Genomic DNA, 25,760 nt, shown 5'->3' on the forward strand with positions numbered 1-25,760 from the left:
CCTCGTCTGCTTCTTCTCTTTGGAAGCTGCTTGCCTCGGAGCGCGCAATGAGTCCTGGGAAATAGAGTTGTATTTTGATATAGTAATTCATAAAAATGTTCGTCAACCTACGCTGTTGTTGTTCCAAATGTGAAAATAACCCCGTATTTCGTATTCATAATGAAATAATAATGAAATGAAAACAAAAAAGACTTAACAGACTGCCAATATGAGACCAAAAACAGTGCTGTCTCAAAACTTTGGATATTCAGGAAGTACTGAGGTGTCACATGACGGTCGAAAAATGGCTGCGGTGCAGTGGTAAGATGCTCTTTTCTATTTTAAAAACACTCCGTATGACCAACATAAATCTGTTAAATCGTGTTTATCTATATTGTGCTCATTTTGAGAATGTACACGTTGTGCAAATGTGCATATCACGAGCTTAACTATCATTTAGCGTGTCAAATAAAATGTCAACTTACTTGCAGGTTTTCAGCATAACATTTCCAAATATTGTTATGGCTGTGGCCTTTAATCAAGCGTCTTCTTTGGCTGTCGTCTTTTAAAGATTATGGGAATGCTATGAGTTATTCAACAGGTTTTGTAGCACTGTTATTCAGGTAGTCTAGGTAGAGGTAGGTAAATATAATACTTCTGAGGAAGCCGAGTATTTCATTCCTTAGAGTAATAATAATAACTCATATCTTTGTCATGAGCTGATGTTTGCCTCCCATGATGACAACCAAAGACCTTCATCTTTGTGCTTAAAGCAAGACCTCAGATCTTAGTATGACTTAAATCAGTGCCTCTTCTAAAAACTGAGGCACTCCAAATCATACTCCCTAAAAGCAGATATAAGCCCACATGGTGATGCGAAGGCTCTCTATAGAAACAGCTGAACCTGGTCTGGTCTATCTCTTGTCTATCAAGGCGTTCCCGTGGCCGCAACTATGAGGCAGAGCTCCAGAGATGTCGTCCTGAGGCTGCTCTGGTTGACTTTGGAGAGTACCACCCTCTCAAACCCATCATGGTAGACCACATGTTGTTATCACTGTCTTCCTACTGTCCAGTCTCATCACAAACACCACTGTCAGCTCTGACTTCCCACTCTCCACCCAGGTGACGGATACAAAGTCCCGCCGTGGAGCTCGTAAAGGCAGCACCTCCTCATCTTCCTCTTCCTCCTCCTCGGCACCTGCGGACCCCCTCAGCTCCATGCTGGATGGGACCGACCCTCTCTCCATGTTTGCTGCGGCTTCAGCCAGCGAGGCTCCAGCCGTGTCACACAGTGCCTCCACAGGGGTCAGGTCCCGCTGCATGCAGACCAGTTGATATTTAATACACACATTAAAAGTAGAGAGAAGACATTAACCAAACTTGTTCTTTAATAGAGATTTTGTGCTTCCAGGACCTTGGCAGAAAGAAGAGGGAGAAAGAGGAAGAAGCGGTGGGACCAGATTTTGAGCCCTGGTCATCAAAACGAGGAGAAATCCTGGCCAGGTTCACCACCACTGAAAAACTCTCAATTGTGAGTCATCCTCCATCATAACAGCAAGCAGAAAGTTGTTCTGTTACTATAAGCTAAAGAAGTTTGTTTAATCAGCCTTGCTTTGTAAGACAAATGTTTCCTATTTCTTTGTCCTCATAGAACCTTTTCATGGGCTCTGATAAAGGTAAGACTCATTAAGCTTCACTTAATGGCACAAACATGTACACAAAAGAGATGTATGATCATTTGAAGCTGTATCTGCACCACTGGAAAAAGATTAAATCTGCTCTCATTAATATATTGCTGTTGTGAGTGGATTAAACAAATAAATGAAAGTGTTTAAAGGGGTCACTCGGGTGACAAGCCTACGAAAACAATCGCTCCACTGTAGTTCATCTCAGCTTTATGGAGCTTTTCAGCATCTTTCATCTCATTGCAGCTAAAGGAGGAGTTTATGGAGGCCAAAACAGAACTAAAAGGACACAAAATATTTGACTTTAATTCACTAGATGTAAATGAACAACATTTTGCTAATATGTTAGCCTTATTGATAACTTAATGAGGTGATAATACATCAGTTTTATCTTTATGGTCTCTTGTGCTGTCCAAAATGGCAAAATACTCAATCATTGCCACTTTAAATAATCTTAAAAAAAAAACACTACAGAGGCTGTAGTTTTCACGATGACCAAGATAAAAAAAAAAAAAAAAAAAACACTCCTGTTGCCATTGTAGGAAAAGCACCAAGTCCAGGATCAGCTGTTTCAGAGAAAGTTCGTACCCGTCTGGAGGAGCTGGATGATCTGGAGGAGGTATGTTTTTCTCTATCAAACAACAGATGGAAACAGGCTTGTATGTGTCTTAACTGTATGTGTGGTCCTGTTTAGCTGAATGTTCGCCACCTGTCTGCGTGGCTGCTTAAATAAGCTGCAGAATTCATCAACAGAATAAAGTTTTATTGAAGCTGAGTAAGCAGAGTGAATGTGTGTTTGTGTGTGTGTGTGTGCAGGGTTCCCAGAGAGAGCTGCTGAACCTCTCCCAGCAGGACTACGCCAACCGCATCGAGGAGCTGAACCAGTCCCTGAAGGAGGCCTGGGCCGCTGACCAGAAGGTCAAAGCCCTGAAGATAGTCATCCAGGTAAGTCCCAGCAATTCAAAACGCTCAACATAATGACAATGAAACCCTCTTGAATTCTGCGTGAAATCACTTGGTCTGATCTGTGGTCTGCCTTCCAGTGCTCCAAACTTCTGTCCGACACCTCTGTGATCCAGTTCTACCCCAGCAAGTTTGTCCTCATCACTGATATCCTCGACACTTTCGGTGTGTAGCCTTGCCTTGTGTTGTCTTTGTTCGGTGAAAAACAAATCAGGTTTTCTGATTGAAGCCTCACTTGTTTGTAGGGCGGCTGGTGTACGACAGAATCTATACCATGTGTTCAGACCCAAGACCCCTACCAGGTACGGTTGGGATGGTGTGTTTGTTCCCAGATCTCGTTGCATTTCATTTGAGCCTGTTGAAGCACTCGAGGTTATTGCATTTAGACTTGTTGCCTTTTCAGACTCGTTCACAGTGGAAGATGTGAACGATACAGCCAAGGAGACGTGCCTCAACTGGTTCTTCAAGATCGCCTCCATCAGAGAGCTTCTGCCCAGACTGTATCCTTCACCGCCATCACTGCTTAAATCTGTTCTCGAAAACACTTTACAGATGATCAAGACTAAATCCAGATCTAGTCTCTTTCTGTCTTTTGATTAGTTGCAAACATTTTTCTTTATCTGAGCATTAGTTTTACATTTAGAAGAACGCATAGACCATCTTGGAATAACTTGATTCACTCTTTTCGAGTCTTAACTGGACCTGGATTGGAAAAGGTTGTCATCAGAGACGCACTCCTAACCTCATGTATAAGTCTGACTCTTTGACCTCTGTGAACAGATACGTGGAAGCTGCTATTCTCAAGTGCAACCGCTTCATGAACAAATCGTACGTTTTTAACGGCTTTGTGACTCTAAATCTCTGATATAGTGAATAGTTTCAGTCATTTTTAAAATACCATGCCTTTACTGGTTCCAAAGATCTTCAGAATGACATTTTTGATTAGTTTTAGAAGAAGCAAATAACACCGGCTGCTTTCACCTTCCACAGCGGCATTCAGGAGACGCTCCCTCGGTTGACAGCCATGATCAGAGGGATCGGAGACCCCCTGGTGGCAGCGTACACCAGAGCTTACCTCTGCAGGGTGAGACCTGCTCACTTCTTACCTTTTATCCTGTATATTTGTTTGTCTTTCTCACCTGTCTCCGTTTCTGAACCTCTTCTCATCTCTTTCTTCACCGTCTTCACTTTTCCTATCTGGACAGCTGCATTTCCCTCCAGATTGACTTAAATTCTTGTTTTCTAATTTGATTCGCTTATGGGGAAAAGGAATAACATTTTCTGTGTTTCTTTGCAATTATTCCTTTGCATATACTTTGTATTATAGCATAATGTTCTCAATTTTATCTTGACATTTTAAATGTTTCCCAGTTATTCAGAGAACACTTCACTTTTTAGCATTGTTATTGTTTAAGGAAAAACAAGGTCTGGGGCCAAAGATAACAGATAACAAAGATAACTCTCTCTCTTCCCCCAGGTGGGCATGGAGGTTGCCCCGCACCTGAAAGACTGCCTGAACCGCAACTTCTTTGACCTGCTCAGCACCTTCCGACAGATCAGCGGGGAGAGCGTCCAGAACCAGCTGGTCCTGCAGAAGGTGGAGGTGCCCGAGTACCTGACGCTTTATTCACCCGCCATCAACTGGATCCTGCAGTGCATCGCCTACAGAGCTCCAGAGGCACGCAGTCACACGCACATTTTACATAGAGTTTATTTAGCTTTAGTTTTATTTCATTTCCGTGCAGGAGTCTGGCTCAGTCTAAACTGCTGTCTGTGTATGCATTTCAGCCTTTGCTGACAGAGATGATGGAGCGATGCAAGAAGCTGGGGAACAAGTGAGTGCTTTCAGAAACATAGCAAAGCTGATGTGATGTGTCAATTTGTAGCTTACTTGCTGTCCATGAAAGATAAGATTCTACAAGAGGTGCATCAGGTCTCAGTGGACGAATCTCTGGTAAACAAGAAACATATTTCTGTTACGCAAAATGATTCTTCTTTAGCTTTATTCTTATTGTGAGTTCTGGAATAATTTTGTTTGTGTCACATCAAATTATTCAGATAATTTCTTTTCAGGAGTCACCAGTCATAAAGCTTTGGAAAAACTAAATGAAAAATGAAAAAAAGACACAGAAGGCGTTCACAGGATAATACACTGTCAAAAAAAACAAAAGTTTTACTCAACTTTTACTCGGTCGTTTTGCAAAGATCCAACATGGTTTTTGTTTCCCACAGTGCCTTGCTGCTGAATTCAGTCATGAGGGCGTTCAGGCCTGAGTTTGTTGCGGCCAGAGCCACCGACTTCATTGGTATGATCAAGGACTGTGACGAGGCCGGCTTCCCCAAGGTCAGAGGACATGAACATTCACAATGTGAGGATCCAGTTAATGTAAATGTATGAATATTAAAAAAAAGCTCAATTGCCGTTTCCTCCCCAGCATCTGTTGTTTGGGTCTCTGGGTCGCAGTCTGACGTGTGCCGACCCTCCAGAGTCCGAGAGGCTGACGATCCTGAATGAAGCCTGGAAGGTCATCACCAAAGTCCGCAATCCTCAGGTACTGTGAGAGCCACGCAGCTCTCTCACAGACGTTTATTTCTCTTTAAAAAAAATTTTAAGTCATGACTGCGCATGTGATTGTGGTTTTTAGGATTACGTCAACTGTGCTGAGATCTGGGTGGAGTTCACCTGCCGACACTTCACAGTGAGTACAGCGCAGGAGAGATGGGGGTGGCTGCCTCTCTTTATATTAGCTGGGATTTAAAGCTTCTCCTTCTTTTGTTTATTCTCCTGCTTTCAGAAACGTGAGGTCAACACCATTCTGGCCGACGTCATCAAGCACATGACCCCCGACCGGGCGTTTGAGGACGCATATCCTCAGGTTAGCAGCTCATTGGCTAACAAGACAGCACATCCTGTTTGAAACTGAAGCTCTTTCTTCCTCTGCTCTGTAGCGACTCATTTTGTTTTGTTCTGTGTCCAGCTGCAGTCAGTGATCAGCAAGATCCTCATATACTTTCACAACTTCTCCGTCCTCTTCTCAATGGTGAGTACCCACCAGTTCGTTGAAACAACCGCTCCCTGGAGGCCTGAAATAACCGGCGATGAGTGACTTCCATGGTGCCACAGTTTCCCAATGTTCCCCAATGTTTCTGTTTCCCAGGAGCGTTTCCTGCCGTTCCTGGACATGTTTCAGAAGGACAGTGTGAGGGTGGAGGTTTGCAGATCCATCATGGAGGTCTTCATCAAGTGAGAGTTTGATGAAATAAGTGAAAAACAAGGCACACATTTTGCAAACGAATGTGTTAGTTTAAAATGTTTGTCTTCAGACACCAGGTGGAGCCCACCAGAGACCCGGTCATCCTCAACGCTATGTTGCACATCTGCAAGACCATGCACGACTCTGTCAAGTAAGCTGTGTGTGTGTGTGTCTCTGCGTTTTTGTGTTATATATACCTGTAATTAATTTCATAGTAATTGTCTTTTGCTTTTTAGTCTTTTTTATTAATTCTAGTCTATGTTTGTGATTTTGAGCACTTAGTTTTCCCCAGTTCATGTCGATTGTTGATAAGGACAGATGTTTCACCTGAGGGCTGCTCTGCTGATCAACAGCCCTGGCTCAGTCACCTGTCTGCTCTCTGCGTTGCAGTGCTCTCACTCTTGAGGATGAGAAGAGATCTTTGGCTCTGCTGATTATCGGCTTCATCCGCATGGTGAGTGGTGGTAATGGAGAAACATGCCAAACAGTCCACATCATGAAAGTGTTTTAATGGTTTTTGGACGACAGTGGAGCTCTTTGGCACAGAAAGGCATATCAGGCTGTGAATACACACACAGCACTTATTAGTAGGATCTTGGTGTCTTTTATGGGACTTGATGACAATAAGGAATGAGAATTTTCTCTTAAACCGTTTACTCCACTGGGAGATTTTTCTTTTGTTTCTTCACATTAGTAAATTACCTTCTTAATCTTTCCAATTTCTCCTCATGAAACTTGTTTATCCTACTGATGTAAATTTCTTTTGAGCTTGAAATGTTTTGAAAGTGTTTTTATTTTTGACCAGGAGACAGTTAGTCCTGTATTTTCCAACCAAAATGACACAATCCTCCATACTGTCGCCGCGTAAAAGAAGCTCTGTTTTCCCACTTCTTGTTCAGGTTTCCTTTGGTCGTGACTTCGAGCAGCAGTTGAGTTTCTGTGTGGAGGCCAGAGCCACCTTCAGTAACCTGGAGCCAGTGCTGGTGCAGCTCATCCACGTCAGTATACATCAGTGTGTTTCATTTGTGTGTGAGTGAGATTCGTGCAGCGCGTTCTCAATGTTTGCCTTCTCGTTTCCAGACGGTGAACCAGCTGGCGATGGAGACCAGTAGGGTGATGAGAGGGAGTCATTCCCGAAAAACGGCGGCTTTCGTAAGGGTGAGTCAATTACGCACGTAGTCTGATCCCTGCGGGCCTTCTCCCACAGAAAGAGGTTTCAGCGATGCCTCAGAATCAGGGGGAAGAAAGTGAGCCCGGCGTTGGCTGCTGATGTCTCATACCAATTCAATGAGTGCTTTGTTTCCCTCTCCTCCAGGCGTGCGCTGCCTACAGTTTCATCACCATCCCGTCCCTCAGCAGCATCTTCAGTCGTCTCAGCCTCTATCTGCTCTCTGGTCAGGTGGCGTTGGCAAACCAGTGTCTCTCCCAGGGTGAGCAGCTGCCTCCTTTCGGGTTTTAAACAATGATTAAAACATTCAGGTCACAGTCAACATTCAAAAGCGGAGGTGATGGCAAGTTGGATTTTTTCTTTGTCTCAGCACCTGACATTCTCGTTGTTTTTCCTCTCTTCTTCCCTTGCATCCTTCCCTCTTTCCTTTTTTGTTTTTTTTTTGTTTTTGCTTTTTTCTCTCTCTGATCTCCTTCCTTCATCAACATTACTTTTTCATACACCCATCTCATTACCTTCCTACCTCTGTTTCCTAACTTTCCATCCTTCTTCTCTCCCTTTTCCCACCTCCCATCCTTGTTTTCACACCTCCAGCGGATGCTTTCCTAAAGGCAGCAGTCAGTATTCTTCCGGAGGTTCCTCGCTCCATCAGTGTGGAGGGGAAGCTTCGCTCGTCGGAGAGCTTCCTGCTTGACTTCATCAACAACTTCCTGGCTACACTGCTGGTTGTCCCGGTAACACAGTCCATCCACTCCTCAGCCTTACAGTGCAGAGGGATGAGGAAAATCATCCAAACTGAAAACATTTAAGGCCTCCTCATCTCTCTGTTTAGTCAAAGGAGGAAGCAAACAGGATAATCTCCCTAAAACGTCCTCGATGGTTACATAAATGTTTGTGTGCTTGTAGGACCATCCAGAGCACGGCGTGCTCTACCTCGTCCGCGGTTTGCTCAACATGGTCCAGGATTACACCTGGGAGGACAACAGCGACGCTAAGGTGCGGGTTTACATCAGTGCTCTGCCCCTGCTGGCCGCCATGAGCCAGGAAAGCTACCTCTACGCCATCCCTAAAGGTCTGCACACATGAAAACATCTATGGTACACTGCAGGCCAAACCTCTGCTCATATTTCATATTTTTTCTCTTAAAGATAAAATCCAGATTTATGGATTAAATTTAATTTCTCTACACATTTAAAAGTTTTTAAGTGTTGCATGACAAGAGCTTTTACTCATTTTTCCTCCCATTTCCTGTTCCCAGTGGACTCCAATGAGACACTTTATGGAGGAGACCCCAAATTTCTATCGGAGATCAACAAGCTGTGCGAGACTCTGATCGGACAGATCCTGGACCACCTGAAGGCACTGGGTCGGGACGAGGTGTGTGGTGCTTTTCCTCCCCTTGCACTCTTTCATTTTTTTGTCGGCAGTGCTTTCCCCTCACAAGCAGCGTTGTATTCACACGTTCTTCTTGTCCCCTTTGCAGCAGAGCACACGGCGTCAGAGCACTTTAGCCTTTTCCCTGTTTGGCGTCCTGCTGGCTCACGGTGACCTGAGGAACAACAAGCTGAGCCAGCTGGCCGTCAACCTGTGGAACCTCAGCCACAAACACGGATACTGTGAGACTCGTGTCTCAGTGAGTTCTCACACACACACACACCTGTAATTGTTTAAATGTTTGTTGTACTCACTGCAGCTTACAGTCTCATTTATCTCAAAGAGCGGTGAACATGCTTCATGTGAGTGCAGCCGCAGTGATTTCCTCTCGTTTCTGCTTCAGGTCCGGACTCTGGAGTACATCAAACACCAGGCTCAGCAGCCTGAAATGACTCACCTGACAGATGCAGTCCAGAGGCTGGCACTGCAGTCCCGCACCTGAACTTCAGCAATCTTTGTAAAATATCTGCGACAAGTTTGTGTAAATAAAAGATAGCAAAAAGAAGGAAAAAGATGCCTTAATGTATTTGTGTGAACATTTGAAGGGTTGCAGATGGATAAAAAGCACTTTGTGTACCTTATTTGACATCAGTTTGGACCGATGTAAAGAAAAAAAAACAAACAATATTGATAAGTTGCAGACAACTAAAAATATTGATATTTTGACACAAAGAGGAAAAGAAAGCCATATCAGTAATAACATGTTGTCCTCTGTGCATTTGTAGAAATAAACATTAATCCTGCCATGTATTTAAATCATTCAGATTCACTATTTTCTTTCACTAACTATTTAAAATACACCTCATGATGCAATAAAAACAAACAGGACAACGTTAGTTTTAAGACATTCTCAAACTCTTCTCAGTTGTTGTTTATTTACTCAGTTACTTAATCATCAAAAAGGCAAACACTCCCCTTTAGTTCTCAAAGGGAAATAATGATGAAAAACAAAAACAAACAGCTGTAATGGTGGACTCAGAGACAGACAGGATTTTGGTCACATACCTTTTTCTTCACACCGCCAGATAATCAAACTCTTACAAAACTGACTTTTAGGTTAGCAAACAAAATGATCTCTGCACCCAAACAACAAAATAAAGCTTTGATGGTTGACTGAATAATAAATGTTGCGTAATACGAACAGTGAAACGTGCTCTCCGTTTACTGTTTAACTGGATGATCTCTTTGGAAAATGTGTGCTGTTGAGGAACCCTAAAAGTCAATTTTGCCCGGATTTCCCTTTACATGTTTGACCTCATTAGCTGAACTGGGAGGTCTGCAAGAAGAGTCGCTCCTCCTTAACAAACAGGACGTTTCATCACAATCAAACACAATACGGTTAAAGCTGAGTCATTTTAATTTATTTTAATTTGTTTGCAGTGTTTTGGGTTTTTCTTTTTCCAGTCTCTTGTGGCTGCTGCCGTTAACTCTGTCTGCCACATCGCTGGTGTCCTCTCATCTTCAACACGGCAACATAAGATGGAGTCAGAGCAGAGCGTGTACACTGACAACACAACACTATTCTATCTGTCCCTCTGTAGCACTACGACACTGAGCCAGCTGGTCTCATATGGTTTGCAAAAATGGCCAACGCTAAATTAGCAATTTATGAAAGATAAACATGTAAATAAAGCCATAAAATGAACCAGTAACCTGTTTATGTAATTAATTCATTTTCATTGAATTATTTTTTTTTTTTGGTTTATTGATTTCTTTTTCATTAATACAGGAACCTTAGAATAATACTCCCCAAAAATGATTTTTCTCAGGCAACATACTGGTACATTTACATGATTATCTATCATTATTTCTTATTTAGTATTGGTCATTTTGGTTGTTCTGTAAGTCCCACACAGATTTTTTTTTTTTTTTAAACAAGAAGTCAATAAAACATTACTCTACATTGGAAGACCTCTGGACTAGTTTCCTAGTATTAGACTGAATTCAACTTGATAGGAGAGATGTGACCCCTTTTAAGATGATCTGGAGCACAGGTTAGGGATTTTAAAAAGACAAAAATCCTAAAACAGCAGACTGGCAAGACCTGGTCTGAGTGAACCACGAGGACAAAAAGAAGCTGAAGACTGTAAATGATGTCTGGAGGAACAGGCAGATTGAGAGCGTTCTCTGAGGGAAGTTAACACTGATAAAACTGTAGCTGCTGCATGAATCACACTTCTGATTGTGCACTGGCTGAACTGACATCAGACCACTGATCCACCTCCAAGAAGAACTGTTTAACTGGAGTATAAAAAGAGACAACAGAGTGGGACAATAGACACAGCCAGAAGCCGGTTTAGCATTTTATAACATGAAAAGCAAGATTCACTCCAAACAGGCCAGGTTTCACAGCGTCCCATTTTGCTCTTCTAATAAAGATCACTGTACAGACATGGAAGGTAACCCCAACTTTGACTTTTTATTTTACATAGCAACACGTAGACAGCCAGAGCCAACAACCAGCAAAACACAAGTGCCTCAAACGCCTCATTGCCAGACATGTTTTTACGACTTCACAAGTTAAACAAAGAAAACGGAAAAATTGGATTTCTCCCATGAGTTTATCTTGGAAATGCAAACAAGCTCAGCAGCAGTTCAGCAAGTGCACAGTAAAAGTGTGGCCTCCGCACTGGAGCTGTTTGTATACATACAACCGAACGAGCAGAAATGTTAACCACCACTATGACCTGTGGAGGACACGCTGAGCAGAACAGGTTTGTTTGCTTGATGACCTCTGGGAAAAAAAAAAAAAAAAAAAGAAAAACAACTTCTTGTTGTATTTTTGTCCATACAGCTAATAGACAAATGAGAACCTGAAAGGTGGGGCTGACTGCAAGGAGCAATTTAAATTACTACTGAAGAAGATACTTAACAAAGTCATTGAAAAGTGCCAAAAAGAGCAACACTGTGGCTCTGATTAGGCTCCATGTGGCTGTCTGACAAATTAAACAATTGGATAATTGTAGTGAGTTGACTAAAACCTCTTACAATGATGTCCTCAACGCCATTATGAAGAGGAGATTTCATGTGTGATGCTATCCTCTCCAATGCGAGACTCTAACTCTCATCTCCTGAGAGCAGGTTTTCACAGGGACAGGACAGTTTGTTACGTTTAAAAATCGTACACCCTAAACAGAGAGCAAGAGTCCCAAACTAACAAAAATAAAATAATATAATGTTACAATAAGTCAGCACAGGAAGAGTTTGCAGTTTGGCGCAGTCAGTCCCGGCAGCGCCAAGTGGGATGTTTTGGCGGACTGATAAGTGCTCTGATTTTAGACTGGATGGGTGGGGGAGGGGTTTTTTGGAAACAGCACGCCTCTGAAAACACAGAGCAGCACCTCGCCCCACCCTCGTTGTGGAGGTGAAGTATGGAGGCATCGTAGTCTTCCTCTTTTTTGTGTTCATTTGTTCTCTTTGTCCGGGGCCTGGTTCAGTCCAGCTCTATGGGGCTGCTGTCCTCCTGGGCTTCTTCAACTGCGTCATCATCCTCACCAGAACCCATCAAGCTGTTCAGCAGGTTTCCTGCAAGATGCAAAATTACTTTCATTACTTTGTACAGAAATTTCTTTATCAGAAAGTTTTAAAATATCACATTCAGCATTTTAACAGTATAGTATAACATTTTGGCAAGCGCACTGCTTCAATTTCTTGTCAAGAAATACTGTAGTTCAGATTGATATCAGAGTCAGGAGGTCGTTAGCTTAGCTTAGCTTAAAGACTGGAAAAAGGGGGAAACAGCTAGCAAGGCTCTGCCTACTAGCACCTGTTAAGCTCACTACAACAGCATTACACACTCAGCTCTTTGCTGGATATCCGCCTGACAGCAAGACTTCAGGAAGTCACTGCTTCTGGCCAATGTTCAGCTCTATAACTGCTGTGTAGACATGAGTTGTATCTATACTCCATCTGATTCTCACAAAGAAAGGTAATGAGCATATTTCCCAAATGTTAAACTAATTCTTTCACATCTAGAATCATATCGTGATTATCGTGACGAGACTCACATCCACACTAAAACAATTTTGTTTTAAAACGGTTTCACAACAAAAATGATCTCTGTCCAGAATGTTTTGAGCACAGTTTCAGATCTGGTCTACTCACCTAACAGTCCACCGTATGATGGAGACTGTTTGGGTGGAACTCCAAAGAAAAGCTGTCCTATTCTGTCGAGATACTGAAGAGGCAGGAAGATGTCCAAAGGAGAAGGAATAAGAAGACAGAGAGACATTGCTGGGTGTTAGACAGTTTACAAAATTATGGCCAAAGACAGTTAGACAGTCTAAAATATTCCAACACTACATAAACAGGACATCATATATAACACACAGTCACACGGTCGTCTTTTTGATTAACTTAACCAGAATAAGGTCAAATAATGGAAGCATTTGTACATATGGTGAATTCCAGCCACAGTCACACTGATGCGACATTTAATACATGGGAAGAAATAACTGAGCATTCAGCCATTTTTTTTAGCACTCACCTCATTATACATGGGGTCCCTCTTCAGGGAAGGTTGATATTGCTCGCATAACACTGTGAAAACTGTTAATTTACCACTGGAGAAATCAAGACAAGAAACACTGAACATTATTATCCTCAGTCTGTCAAATTGATTTTTAACAACTGCTGTTCTGCACTGAAGAAGATGTCATCTAATGCTAACTTGAGGTTATTACATGCTCATGCCCCTGAAGGAGAATAAAACTTACTGAGGTCATAATTAAAATATATATGAGTAAATCTATAGTTTTTTGTGCAATCTTTCCTCACCCTTCCACTGCCAGCAGCAGAAACCAGATAAAGTTTAGTAGAGGCTGGACAAAGGGAGGTCCCTTCTCTATGGACGGGTGTTTCTCTGTGTATGTGCTGAACACCACGGAAGCGCTGTTTTTGTTCTTTAAGCAGAGGAACCTGGAAGGTGGAGGTACAGAGAAGGAACGGACATAAACAGAAGACAGAGGGACAGACGAGAAAAAGAGAAATCAAACACAGGAGACGTCAGACAGAAAACTGATACGACTGCCGGCCAACGGGAGGATGCATCGACACCAGTTTCTCCACTGCACAAACAGATTCTGAATTCTGATTACATTTACTGAACAGGCTAAAGTTGCCCTCATTTCCATTTCTTTACCGTTGTCACTTTGAGGGTTGTGGAGTTTTCTGCTCAACTATAAGGGGAGGGTAACTTAAGCTTTACTCACTGTAGGACGGCCTGCGCCACAAACATGTCGACCTCGCTGCGGAAGCCTCGTGATGCTGAATACTCCACCAGCATCTGTGCACAGCCCTCCCCGTCAGACGAATGCAGGAAGTGGTAACGAGACTCACTGTAGTTTTGTTCTGGACACACACACACACAAAAACAACAACATAATAATCAATGTTTAAATTGATATTAAACACCACTTATGCTATACAGATGAGAGACTTCATCCAGCAGTATGGCAGCTGGGATGCACCAATCTAGGGAGCAAAAGGAACAAAAATGGCACATTCCTGGAGCATCAACAGGAGTTAAAGCTGAGAAAGAGGCCTGTAACCTATTGTTGACGGGCATCATTGTTGTTATCCATACTAAATAATTAATCGATTACCTTTCCATAAGGTGACAGCCAGCAGCTGATGTAGTTTCGGGTGCCCCAACTTGCCAGATCCTCCTGTGGACCATTTCAAGGCTCTGGACACAAATGCTACTCTCTCAGGGGAGTTCTGGTCCATCAGGCTAAACAGCTTGGCCAGACTTTCTGCTCAACGCGAACAAACACACACACACACACACACACAAACAACCCCACCACATCAGAGAATGTTTCTTCTAATTTAAAATGGCTGAATTGTGCTGTCCTACTGAAAAGCAAACTTGACAATTTAATGACGCTTATAACTGATATATTATTTTTATGCAGACTTGAGATATCCTCAACAGTTCAGTACAGAATCAATGCCAATCAATAGTGGATCTGTATATTTGTCTGCTATACATACATACATACACAAAGTCCAGTCCATCATCCACTGTGATCTGGTCATGCCAGGTGTCAAATACGTCTCACTGCATTAACAGACTGGTACCTTTTAAATCAGGGCATGCTATAAATATCGAAGACATTGTGAATACATAATCTTTAACAGTGGCACTTTTTTGCAAAGGTTACATTCTTCCTCTGAAGCATTATTTACTTCCGTAAAAAGATAACTTTTATTGCTCTTAGTATTGCAAGTATTTTTGAGAATTAAAGGTACGGTGTTTATGTAGAACAAAAGTGACAACACATGGGGAAAATGTCCAGCACAGCTGTTGTTAATGTGACTTTCTCTTTCACAACTATCCACTCTTAAACATCTCATTACAAAATGTATAGGTTAGTCTCGTAGATGATCTGGTATCATTTAAAAGCTGAAGGCTGGCACTTACCTAATATTTCATCTTCAACTTTTGTCTCCGATTTCTCCAACACCTCCAGAACCAGCATGGACAGGTCTGCTGCACTGTTTTGCTAGATGCGAAAACACAACCAACTCTATTTTTTAATATCTTCACTCTTTAAAATCTTCAAAGAAATTTGAAATTCAAATCTAATGTAACTTGCATGTACCTGGTTATAGCTGAAGAAGAGTAGAGCACCATTATACATCAACTCCCTGGCCTCAGCATGTTTAGCCTGTGACATGTACCTGATAGAAGACAGGAGTGTCAGCATCACACTTGAGATTATACAACCCGCTTATCAGGAGAGACACAAGATTTGTTTGCATGGCCCAAAATTGCATGTGGCTACAAGGTAAGATTCATATGAAACAAGCTGTCAATGTCAAAATACTACAGAGACCACAAGGTGGTTGCAGTAGTTGTCTGTATGAGAAGAATGTATGAGAGGATTTCAGGAGTTAATACTGCAATCATGACTGTTAGTCACGAGAAAGAGCAAGTCAAAGACGAGGAAGGGTACCAAACTCACTCTGTAATATGGGGAAGCTTTGGCTTTAAGTGGATAGTATTCAAAAGAAATCACCTTATTTGGTAAACTATGCTCAAGGCAGACAGCCAGTTTGGCAGAACAACTAATCTGGTCATTACCCCTAAAGGCATCCAGGTTTTCTCACTGTAATGGAGAAGGCAGTCATGTACACCAACTACTGTGTCAATGTTCCTTAATGAAACAGGCACTGAAATACAGACCATAACTAATACTGACTAGACTTAAACTAGATTCTGTAAATCTGGGTAATGGCCATGTAAGCATAATCGACAGACAATAAAGACTGAATAAATATAATAGGCAGTAGTCAAAAACATGTCTAACCATCATTAACGTCAGAACAGACTGCGGCGGTGCAGAATGCGGCTAGCTAATCTAGCTAAATGCTAGCACAGCTGGACAGCTTCACTACTCGTTTAGGAAATGACAGCGTTGAACAAAGCAGTTGTCCACTATAGTCTCTTAATTTACAGGTGACCTTAACAATGACGCATAAACACAGGCTGTCTAACGGTCCAGTAACTCCGATTAGGCTAATATCGGTTGTGTTGCTAAACACGTAGCTAAGATAGCTAACTAGCCATACTTATCTGTCCCATTTTGTGACTGCGTTAGATCGACACTACAGCTGTCCACACAAACAGTCCGACCAGCATGAGTGGGTAGGTCTACGGTGAAATTCACCCAATCATGAACCACCAGGAATAGCAGCAAGGTTGACAGTCGAATGATCTGGAACAGACAGGCCCCAAAGCCAAATGGCAATTACAACTGCACATACGAACAAGAAACGAAGTCTTACCTAAAAAACAAAGTCCTGTACATCTGATGTGCTTCATAGTAATCCCCCTTTTCTACACTGGCTCGCAGTTTTCCTTCGACCCTCTGTACGCCTCCACGGTTTCTGGCACTGGAGCACCTCAGAGACTCCTGTTCCGACATTGTCGTTACTCCGCAGCAGCGCTCAAGCTATAAGTGTTGACAGAGGGAAACCGGAAAGCTTTAAACAAAACAGACCCTCTTCGCTTGCCGTAGCCGGTATGTTATGGTTATCTCTTTAGGGAGATAATAGAAACATGGACAGAACTTATGAAACCCTGTTACCGACTGAGAACCCCGAAGGCAGCATGGTTAGAGAAATGCTGAGGGAAATAATACTTAGTTGGCGATTAGCTAAAGAGATGGCTTCATGAGGTTTTTCAATAGTCTGCACTTCAAGCCAAATATTATTGATTTGCTATTTTCCATTATAGAGTGAATATGCCTGGCAGAACAGTGCTTCACTTTATGCCATCTAAAATCACAAAGACACTTTATTAAAAATTACTCAAAAATTAATTAAGTCACCATTTTAAAAAAACGTGAAATCTGGAAAGAAGTAATTTATTGATTTATTTATTAAAATTAAAATGATATGAAAGTGTAGTCAAAGGTCATCCTCGATAATATGAAGTATTATCCAATTACATACTTTTTCAAATGTGAAATTGGCTCGTTATAGTTTTTTTGTAATCTTATTATGTAATCCCGATTACATGTAATCCATTACCCGACCCCGGAGCTTTACTTGACTGTTTTCTTTCTGCGCAACATTAAAGCTATTTCAGCTACATACATATACTCCATTACAAGTAAAAGCATTAAATATTGAGCCAAATTTTCTCATTATAAACAAAATGTGCCAGTATTATAAGTACTATAAATGCCCCGATCAGATAGAGCTTGATTTGCCAACCTGTAGCTCTTGCCTCGTGTAGTATAACTAATTGGACACTAGATGGAGACAGAGTCTGTGCAGGGGGGTGTATGGCGTGTCATGTGCTGTAGGCTTCTACTTAAATTTATTTTCAGTTTCTTCAAGTTAAATACTGTTAGTATTATAGTCAAGACAGAGTTGGGCCTGAAACGTGGGCATAATGTCTGCTGTACTGTCTCCTGTTACAAAGGAAGAGTAATAAACTGGTTAGAAAGGTGTTGTGAAGGAAGTGGGTCTGTGCGTCCCAGGCAGAGGAGGGTTTTCCGGTTAAAGTTTCCTTTGTGATTCGGAAGTGGTAGTGTGATGCCAAAGCCGTTTATCCTTATTGACACAACGCACAAGTGGCGACCATGAAAAGTAAGCAATAATACATAAATTAAATAGATATCTTTACGACACTGGCTAGCGTCTCCATCAGGTAAAACCGCAACCTGACAGACAGGAACTACGCTAAACAGCTAGCTAGTGGTTAGAGTTAATGGCTGGCAGAAATAGCATGCTAACAGTGGCTAGCTAAGTTGGGGTGTCTGACTGTCTGCAGTCAACAGGGATGCCGACCAGGTTTGATATGTAGCCTGCGCTAGCAATAAGTGTCTTACACTAGCTATATAGTATTCCACGTTCATTATGTCATTCGTTTGCGATTTTACTCAGAAACTTCGCTTAAATCTGCGTTTATATTGTTCTGGGTATCTCCCACCCAGACAAGCTAACAATAGCTTAGCAGGTCTGTGTTTTTGACAGTGACAGCTGTAGGGTGCTGCCCCATGACATGTGTGGAGAGGCCTCAGGCACCGTGGATTCGTCCCGCATATGTTATCAGTTTTGATGATTCTTTTTAAGCTCTTTTACACCATAGTGGCCTTAAGCACGTGCTGGTTACACTGATACTGCTGCTTAATATCAAAACAGGCTTAGAATTAGAAACCCTTTACAATAGAGTAAAGGGTTTCTCAAGGAACGAGATATCAAGATATCAGTCCTACTCTATTGAAGCTTTACCTTTGCTTTTTTTTCAGCAGAACCATTCAAAGCTCTGTCCTGCTGAAATGGGAAAACCCCCCTTCAAGATTTAGTAATACAGGTAAGCAACATGCCGAGTTCATCAAGCCTAGTTTGTGACAGGAAAGATGGGAACCACATCCTTTACCTTGGTGCAGATAACTGAAAATGTGTTTTAATTCTTGGTAATGTTTTCGTGTATGATGGTGAAACAGATCAGCTGCCGGGATGTGTTGCGATTTGCATCTGAAAGGCTAGTGTGGGCGTGAAGAGAGGAATGCTGTAGTACTTTGCGTCTCTCTTCGTTGCATTGCTCAAGAATAGTATACGCTGCATGTTAGAACAGCAGCTCTCTCTTGGGAAAGTGGGGATGAAGCAACTGATGTTGTTGTATAATAATATCCAGGTCACTTTAAAGTCCGCCTGTGAAGCCTCACTATTTACACTGTAAAGATATAAAACCACACATAACATTCTGGTGTCTTGTTGTCTGGAGATAAGCATCTCAATGACGGAGACCATATGTTGTCTTGAAGCCGCTACAAACATCGTTTTGCTCATCACATTGCATTAGCTTGCACTGTTTTCAATTAAATGATGTGTCCTACTGTGGTTGCTAGTAATGCATTATTCAGTGTTAGTGAGGGCACAGGCTAATTTCTCTCCAGAAATTAGTTTTGCCACAATGCAGCAGTTTGACCTTATATTTTTTTAATCAATACTGCTTTTTAGCACTGCTGAATTTCACTGTTATTCTGTATCCTTCTCTTTCCAAACCATTTTTCTCAGTCTGATTGGAAAGGCTTGTCACTCCCTGAGCGAGACCTGTTTGACTGTTAACACCAGTAACATGTGATTTCACGATTGTACTATGAACAGGCTAAAATGTGCATGCTAAACACATGTCTGCAGGCTTTTGCTGCTGAGATAGAGCTCCTCTTGGGAGTGTGTGAGTTAGATAGCAGACATACACAAGAATTCGCTCACTGATGCTGTCACGACGATGTAATGGCCTTGATTGGAGGATATCAGGTGATGTTACATGGGTGGTCAAAGATTTCTAAGACTTATGCAATGATATTTGTTTTGTTAGAACTTTTACATTCTGACATAAGGTATGAAAAATATTATTTTTGTATTGATATCTAAGGTATCAGGTATAGTATTTGCACTGGTATCGAAATAGTTCAAATGATACCCTGTCCTACATGCCAGACATGAGAAATCCTTCTTATGTATTCTCTTTAATCCTGCTTTAAAAGCACAAAATTCAAAATATTGACTGTAGGGAGCCCAGCCCACTGTGTTTTGATATGTCTGCAGATATTCTAACCTCTGTTTCAGTTTGAAAAAAGAACTATGTTCTATTCAAACAAGCGTTGAAAAAGGTCTTAAGTGTTAAATTTGGTACGATAAAACTTGCAGATATCCTGAGGCCAGCAACATCAAATGCAAACTTAGTGCGGTTTGTGTGCTGCTAATCAGACATGTGTGCAGTGGTATTTGATTGTGAGAGAGAAGAGTGACATCTCAGACAACACTACCTCATTGTTTTCAGGCTCGCTATGCAGCAATGACAGAACCCCCATCAGAACCCCACGGCTAGGAAACACATATTTGCAGAGAGAGACAGAGAGAGAGCTCAACACACAGCACAGTGGCAGGCCAACCATTGGTGATGTGCTGCCCGAGTTACAGGGCCTGTTCAGCCCAGAGGAGTGTTTCATGAAGGAACAGAACCAGTTACACAGGGCTTGCTCCTGTAAATCAGGAAAATCTGTTCTACAAAGCAGGTGTAAATAAATTTGACTTGGGTTACAATGGATACAGGTAACTGAAAGCTGGTCCGATCTCAGACATGTTTGTGATCAGGCTTATGCTCATGTTGTGCTTCACTCAGCTTAACCAGTTTGTATTACAGATGTACCTGCCAGTCTGAAACGCAGTGTTCCTCCCAAGCAGTCACTCATTACTACATCAATGTTTGTACACAATTGGTGGCATTTTAATGTATTTAAATAGTGTGGGGTGGTAATTCAGTTCTAGTATTACATTTTTTTAAAATATGCTATTGTTTTAAAATGTCTATTTAAGACATAAAGAATTTGATCTCTCAAAATCAAAAAAGAGTTGAGTACAGTTCATTGTTTTGAGTCTCAGCTTATGTTTGATTTTGCATACAAGGGTATTTAAACATTGCAGGAAAGGTGTTATGTTGCTCGTAAAAGCCAAGTAGCCGAAGCTAAACTAAATGCAAAACATGTATTTTGTTGTTGGCCTTGTTGGCTCTTGCACACGTACATTGATTTAGTGTAGTGTAATTTAGTATATTCCTTTCAATACTTTTGTCATCACATATGTATGTGTAAAATGTGCTTAAACCTTCTCTTTAAGTCTCTGTTTTGAGGCCATTTAACTCTGATTCAGGTTGTTAGGCTCAGTAAAGTCAAGCTTTTCACAGTAAGCCCCATCTCAACATTCAACTCAACTTCAGCTTTACTTTAAGTTCACTCCCAAATGGGGGAATTTTGTCTTGTAGCCAGATGCAACACTGAACACACACTGTCACAAATATACACATCTCTGAGGACAAGTTGTTAGATGTGTTGAATGTATGGAAATCGCTTTGAGGTTGTTAAGAAGGAGAAAAAAAATTCATGAAAGAGTAAAAAAGTCTTTGTAAAACAACGGCCACAGCAACAGTTGCAAAAGCTTAAACATGCAAATTCTTCCATGATGGCTGATTGAATCCTCTAGCCTACAGCCTTGCATTCTTCTTCTTGCCCCAGTTGTTTGTGTATGTCTGTGAGGGAGACAGTCAGAGAGGAAAAGAGATGCATTCAGTTTCCTGGGACTGGCTTTTTGACTAGTGGAGGCCTGTAAATGTGCCCCAGGTATCATTTGTCTTTTTTTAATATCATGGCTGTGTTCAGTACTCAACTCTGATTGGCCAATATACACGATCTGATGTGGTAAATCTCTAAATACTTGTCACTTTTTTACTGATGAACTGATAGAACCAACCCATCCTGGGAAAGGTTTCTGAGGTAAATGAAACAAGTGTGGTGGTGGGGGCACACTGCTTAAGATGGAATTAGATGCAACAGCTTATTTTCCTAGTAACATCTCTTTCATTTTTCCATGAACTGGCAAATGACTGGGAAGGCACCATACAATGAAAATAAATTATGGTGCCTGTAAAATGTTATTGACTGTGGTGCTGTGATGACCTGATATTTGCTATTTTGCATCAACACTAGCCAGGGAGCTTATGTGCTCAATAGCAAGATCATAAGCTGCTTACCTGTCAGATAATAAAATGTCACCTCTGCATCAGTGCTGAAGTCTTCTGAGTCTGAAGCCCTAAAGATTATGAAATGCTACACTCATGTTCGAAATGAGATATTCAGAAAAGCTAAACCAAATTCCACAGCATGTGCTGGATGATTTTTTGGTTTTTTTTTTTAGCATTTTATTTTGTGCAAAGAACAAGTGAAGTATTACTGACCTTAAAATTAACAAATCCAGTTTATTCTTGGTAGCTGTTGGTCTAACTTCACATCTTTTGATGAGTCATCAAACTGTTAATGTCCTATTTTTACTACAGGTCTCTCCATCACCCTGGCAACGCTACACCTACAGAAAAGGGAGGAGCTGAGTCCCAGCAGCATGGAAGTCACGGGGACATCAGGCTTGGTCCCGAGCCCACAGAGCGAGGCAGTGGCCAGTGAGCTTCAGGAGCTGTCCCTCCAGCCTGCGCCCGACCCAGTGCCTCTGCAGGAGAGAAAGAATGGTGAGACCATGTTGCAAACATACTTTTTACTACATCAGTCACTGCATTTAATCCCACCTTTTGGTATTTGGTTTTGGATACTCTGGTCATCTGAGCAACCATGCAAGTAAAATACATTGCATTGCGAGTAAAATGGTCTCTGGTCCACACTCACCTTCTTCCCTAGTCTTTATTTGGTGGTCAAACAATATTGTGCTTCTTCATTAGCCATCATCTGGCGAGGAGCAGGAAAGACACTACCTGTCTAGTTTGCTTCTCAGCAGGTTAATCTGTTCTTGCAAAAGGGGTGTCATTCAGTGGTCTGTCTTAACCCAGTGTCCCATACAATTTTTCGCTTGAGCTCCTGGGTGAATTTAGTGGCAACACATCACTCCACAGACATTATCAGGAAACACTCTTGCTTGAATATTTTGTTGGAGCACTACTCATCCTTCACAGAGGTGGCCTATATCCAACATAAATTCCTCCCAACTGAAAGGCACACGCAGAATATGTTATGTAAGTTGAGGCTAAGCAGAAAGTCGTGGAAAGGCACTTATCCAAGCAACACAAGTTAAATGTCAGATGTGTCTAAACGTCTAGTTCATTTGTTAGCGGAGAGCTTACCTCACCGTAGAGGGTGAGACGTGGGGGTTTAAGTGCATAGTTGTGTGTGTGTGTGTGTGTTCAAGGCTGTGTGCGGTCAAGTCTACAAAAAGGAAGGGAGTGAAGAAGCTGCTGTACCTTACTGGCTTGCTCCTCTGTGCTAGCCTCCTGTTACAGTAGGTTAGAATGTGCTGCATGATTGCGGGGTAAGACCCTGTGGGCCTTTAGGTGTCTGGAGTTAGCCTAGAGCTTAGAGCACTTGGCTCTCTGTGCAACATGACATGCAGCAGCAGCTTCCATCAGCTTGAATCATGGTGGAAAAGTTGACTTTGCTGCATTTATCTGTTTGGTTTGTTTAGGTTCACGCAGCCAGGTTACAAGTACACAATAGCTTATAAAGGAAAGTTACAAGCAGTGATATGGTGTGTTTATTGGACTGGGTTTTGTTAACATGGCTAACATGAGTTTTTGGTCAAAGGTTTAAATAAATTCAACTCAAGTCTTTGTAAGTTAAGTATAATAACCTTTATAATAAGAAATAATAACTGAATATGGCCACATGGAGCTGAACTGAATAATTGATCTGTCATTTATAGTCATTTTCCAGCAGTAATGCCAAACATTTCATTCTGGCTTCACAAATGTGTGCATTTGATGCCTTTTCTGTATATAATAAATGAAGGTATGTATGCAAATTGAATTGTCTTGCTGTAAGATGCGGTACTGGTTAACTTGCCTTGTGAACTCACTATCTTTGAACAGCAGGTGGTGGACAATCATTAGTTTAGATCACAGTTAGTCCATGGTTTATGTTTATGGGTTTTTTGTTTGTTTGTTTTTTTTGTTTTAACTGTTGCTTAAAAATATAAACATCTGTGTCCTTATACCCTTAAAACCTGGTTCGAAATTGTTTCCTGTTGTAAGTTCCCATTGCGTCATGACATCTAAAAAAAACCACACCACAACTGGCTTGGAAAAAACATCAAAACAAGCATTTTGGTTGACTTACAACTATGTAGAACCATGTGAGATCAGAAAGCATCTTTCTCAACTGACCAAGCTCAGCTAAAGGTAAGCTGTGAACCCTCAGTTTTAGATCATACAATTGCCGGCTCATAAAAGTAGGTGCACTTTGGCATGTGCTACGCAATGTCTTCAGTAAAACAAAGCTTACAAATTGTTCTGCCACCAAGCCAGGTACCGTCTGTTGGATAAGGAGAGATATCACAACACCGATCAGAGCTGTTATAGGGTAAATGTTACGTACACATACACACACCTTGCGTTATCTGAAAAGTCAGCTACATTGGCTATTGTTCCCAGCTAGGTGTTGGGTCTCCTGGTTTCATGGAGACACAGTTGGTTAACTCTTAATTTGTCAGGAGAGGCAGATTAGCCAAAGCTGGACCAGTAAATGATTTATCATCTTTAGGAGGTTCGAACAGTGGCACTGTGGAATAAATAACATATCCAATAAAACTCAATGGTAATAAAAGAAGTTAAGGTACAGTACAGTGAACATTAACCATACACTAGACTACAATAGAGGTAATCAAAAGAGCCGAAACTTTATTTATGGTTCATGAACAATATTTCAAGCAATGTTTACATCATTTCAGAAATGTTTAAGAATAGTCCTGTGACAAGAAGTTACAGGACCATGTTTACCTCACAGAAACACACAAAGGCTCACACAGCCTTAGGACACCACTCCCAAATTTAAACAACCCTTGCTCTTGTTGGCCTGTTCCTTAAACACTTCATTCTGCTAGCCAGAAGCAGACATGTTGCTGCAGGCACTGCTGTAGCTTGTCTTACATGAAGATGCTTTCAGGGGACTGAAAAGATGTGTTGCATGTGACTGTGTACATTTGTGGCATTGAAAACAGAGTGGAATGCCCTCATAGTAAAGCTTATCTGTGCTTTATCGCTGACAACAGGTTATGCAATAAGTTTATTGCACAAGGTTCCTTCCTCTGTCATCAACAAACACAGGGAGATTTATTGATATACGTGTATGTGTGTGTATATATAGAGAAAGGTGTTTTTCAGGATGAGGACCAGAGACAGATGTTTTAGGTCCACATGCACTAATGTGTATATGTGTATATATGTGTGTGTGTGTGTGTGAGTGAGAAAATCAGCTTCGATTCAAGATAGAAATGCTGACAACAGAAAGGTCTTGGAATTCCCATTTCCTGTCTTCCCAGTCACAAATTTGCCTCTGAATAGTTGCACAGCAAACAAGGGAAGGTCACGCTATGATAAAGTGGCTGAGATCATTCAAAATTTTGAGGAGCTAGTTTGGGTGTGCGAGTGTGGGTTGCAGCGGCAGAAATAGGAGGAGGAGGAGGAAAGGGGAGAAGAGAGGAGGGGGAGGTCATGTCTGAAATTTTAGTATTGCATAACTTTTCAGTGAGGGAACTGAAGGAAAGCGAGGGAAAATGGAAAGCAAGAAAAGAGGGGACGTGTTACTTTTTCTTGAGGCTTTCATGAGGCTTGGCACCAGCTTGTTTTTTTTTTGTTTGTTTGTTTTGTTTTGTTTTTTTTTTACTTCCAAACTGAATGAGAGGGTGTAAAGGAGTGACCAAAAGTTAGTATTTTTCAAGAAGTCCATCAGAACAGGAGTGAGATGTAGTGCAGAGATCGAAAACCATCGGGTGGACCTTGTTGTTAACCGAGGAGCAGTAAGGGACAGACGCACAGACCTGCACACGCCCTCTCTGCCGGGGCGTGCACACACTTGCAGACAGACAGTCAAGAGAATGGGAATGTGAGGTGCACTGCTACCTGTGGAGTACCAGCTGACGGTGAGGGGAAAATGGGTTTAATGTGGCTTTTTCTCTTCCTGGACTTCTCTTCAGCCTTCTGCTGTTGTTGTGTTTTTCATTTTGCACACTCTTAATTGTGTTTGTGTCAGGAGTATGAATCACTAATCTTGCCGGGAGGGTGAAGCTTCCCTTCAGCATGGTGCAGAGGGATATGACTATCCCGTCAGGTAAAGTCCAACTGACTGTGCAGTCTTCTGCTTTCACATCCTCGTGTGTTTTCTTGAAAATGATGACAGTGATTGAAAGGTACAATTAAAGTAAGGTGATCTTTGCTGAGTGCAGGTGTGCTATGGGCTGTTGCATGTGTTAGTAAATGTTAAG

General features: G+C 41.7%; 3 protein-coding genes across 9 annotated transcripts in view; 2 read left to right on the top strand and 1 right to left on the bottom strand.

Annotated features, from left to right (window-relative positions):
- Positions 1 to 144: 144 nt before the first annotated feature.
- On the top strand, positions 145 to 8,995 carry vps35l (VPS35 endosomal protein sorting factor like). Of its 2 annotated transcripts, none has more exons than XM_046377409.1 (30): positions 145 to 300; positions 913 to 1,012; positions 1,102 to 1,284; positions 1,391 to 1,510; positions 1,631 to 1,655; positions 2,207 to 2,283; positions 2,481 to 2,609; positions 2,708 to 2,792; positions 2,873 to 2,929; positions 3,031 to 3,127; positions 3,408 to 3,455; positions 3,618 to 3,711; positions 4,105 to 4,305; positions 4,416 to 4,462; positions 4,860 to 4,971; positions 5,063 to 5,179; positions 5,273 to 5,326; positions 5,423 to 5,503; positions 5,606 to 5,668; positions 5,786 to 5,871; positions 5,952 to 6,032; positions 6,272 to 6,335; positions 6,781 to 6,879; positions 6,962 to 7,039; positions 7,197 to 7,311; positions 7,644 to 7,783; positions 7,956 to 8,121; positions 8,308 to 8,426; positions 8,536 to 8,682; positions 8,827 to 8,995. In XM_046377409.1, the coding sequence occupies exons 1-30, from the start codon at positions 209 to 211 to the stop codon at positions 8,923 to 8,925; spliced, it is 2,976 nt and encodes a 991-aa protein (XP_046233365.1). In that variant the 5' UTR covers positions 145 to 208; the 3' UTR covers positions 8,926 to 8,995. The 2 variants fall into 2 exon arrangements, with proteins under 2 accessions (XP_046233365.1, XP_046233364.1); XM_046377408.1 differs by having other exon boundaries at positions 146 to 300; positions 8,533 to 8,682.
- Positions 8,996 to 10,167: 1,172 nt separating this feature from the next.
- get4 (guided entry of tail-anchored proteins factor 4) lies at positions 10,168 to 16,475 on the bottom strand. 2 transcript variants are annotated; one of them, XM_046377413.1, is made up of 9 exons: positions 16,275 to 16,475; positions 15,089 to 15,167; positions 14,908 to 14,989; positions 14,087 to 14,236; positions 13,694 to 13,832; positions 13,260 to 13,400; positions 12,970 to 13,045; positions 12,588 to 12,660; positions 10,168 to 12,008 (listed from the first exon to the last, which is right to left on the bottom strand). In XM_046377413.1, exons 1-9 carry the CDS (start codon positions 16,412 to 16,414, stop codon positions 11,917 to 11,919), a joined length of 972 nt encoding a protein of 323 aa, XP_046233369.1. In that variant the 5' UTR covers positions 16,415 to 16,475; the 3' UTR covers positions 10,168 to 11,916. The 2 variants fall into 2 exon arrangements, with proteins under 2 accessions (XP_046233369.1, XP_046233370.1); XM_046377414.1 differs by lacking the exon at positions 16,275 to 16,475 and adding an exon at positions 15,797 to 16,226.
- A 1,296-nt stretch (positions 16,476 to 17,771) lies between these two features.
- Positions 17,772 to 25,760, top strand: part of mrtfab (myocardin related transcription factor Ab) — a 40,106-nt gene continuing 32,117 nt past the window's right edge. For 3 of the 5 annotated variants that reach the window (XM_046376473.1, XM_046376474.1, XM_046376471.1), the window contains exons 1-3: positions 17,773 to 17,789; positions 18,248 to 18,312; positions 21,838 to 22,023. In XM_046376473.1, coding sequence (XP_046232429.1) covers positions 17,779 to 17,789; positions 18,248 to 18,312; positions 21,838 to 22,023 — 262 coding nt within the window. In that variant the 5' untranslated portion in view covers positions 17,773 to 17,778. Of the gene's footprint in view, positions 17,790 to 18,247; positions 18,313 to 21,837; positions 22,024 to 25,760 lie in introns of all 5 variants that reach the window. The other 2 variants (XM_046376469.1, XM_046376470.1) reach the window with 1 other exon arrangement.

Source organism: Scatophagus argus, chromosome 21 (genome assembly GCF_020382885.2).
Source record: "Scatophagus argus isolate fScaArg1 chromosome 21, fScaArg1.pri, whole genome shotgun sequence".
NCBI classification, from domain to species: domain Eukaryota; kingdom Metazoa; phylum Chordata; class Actinopteri; family Scatophagidae; genus Scatophagus; species Scatophagus argus.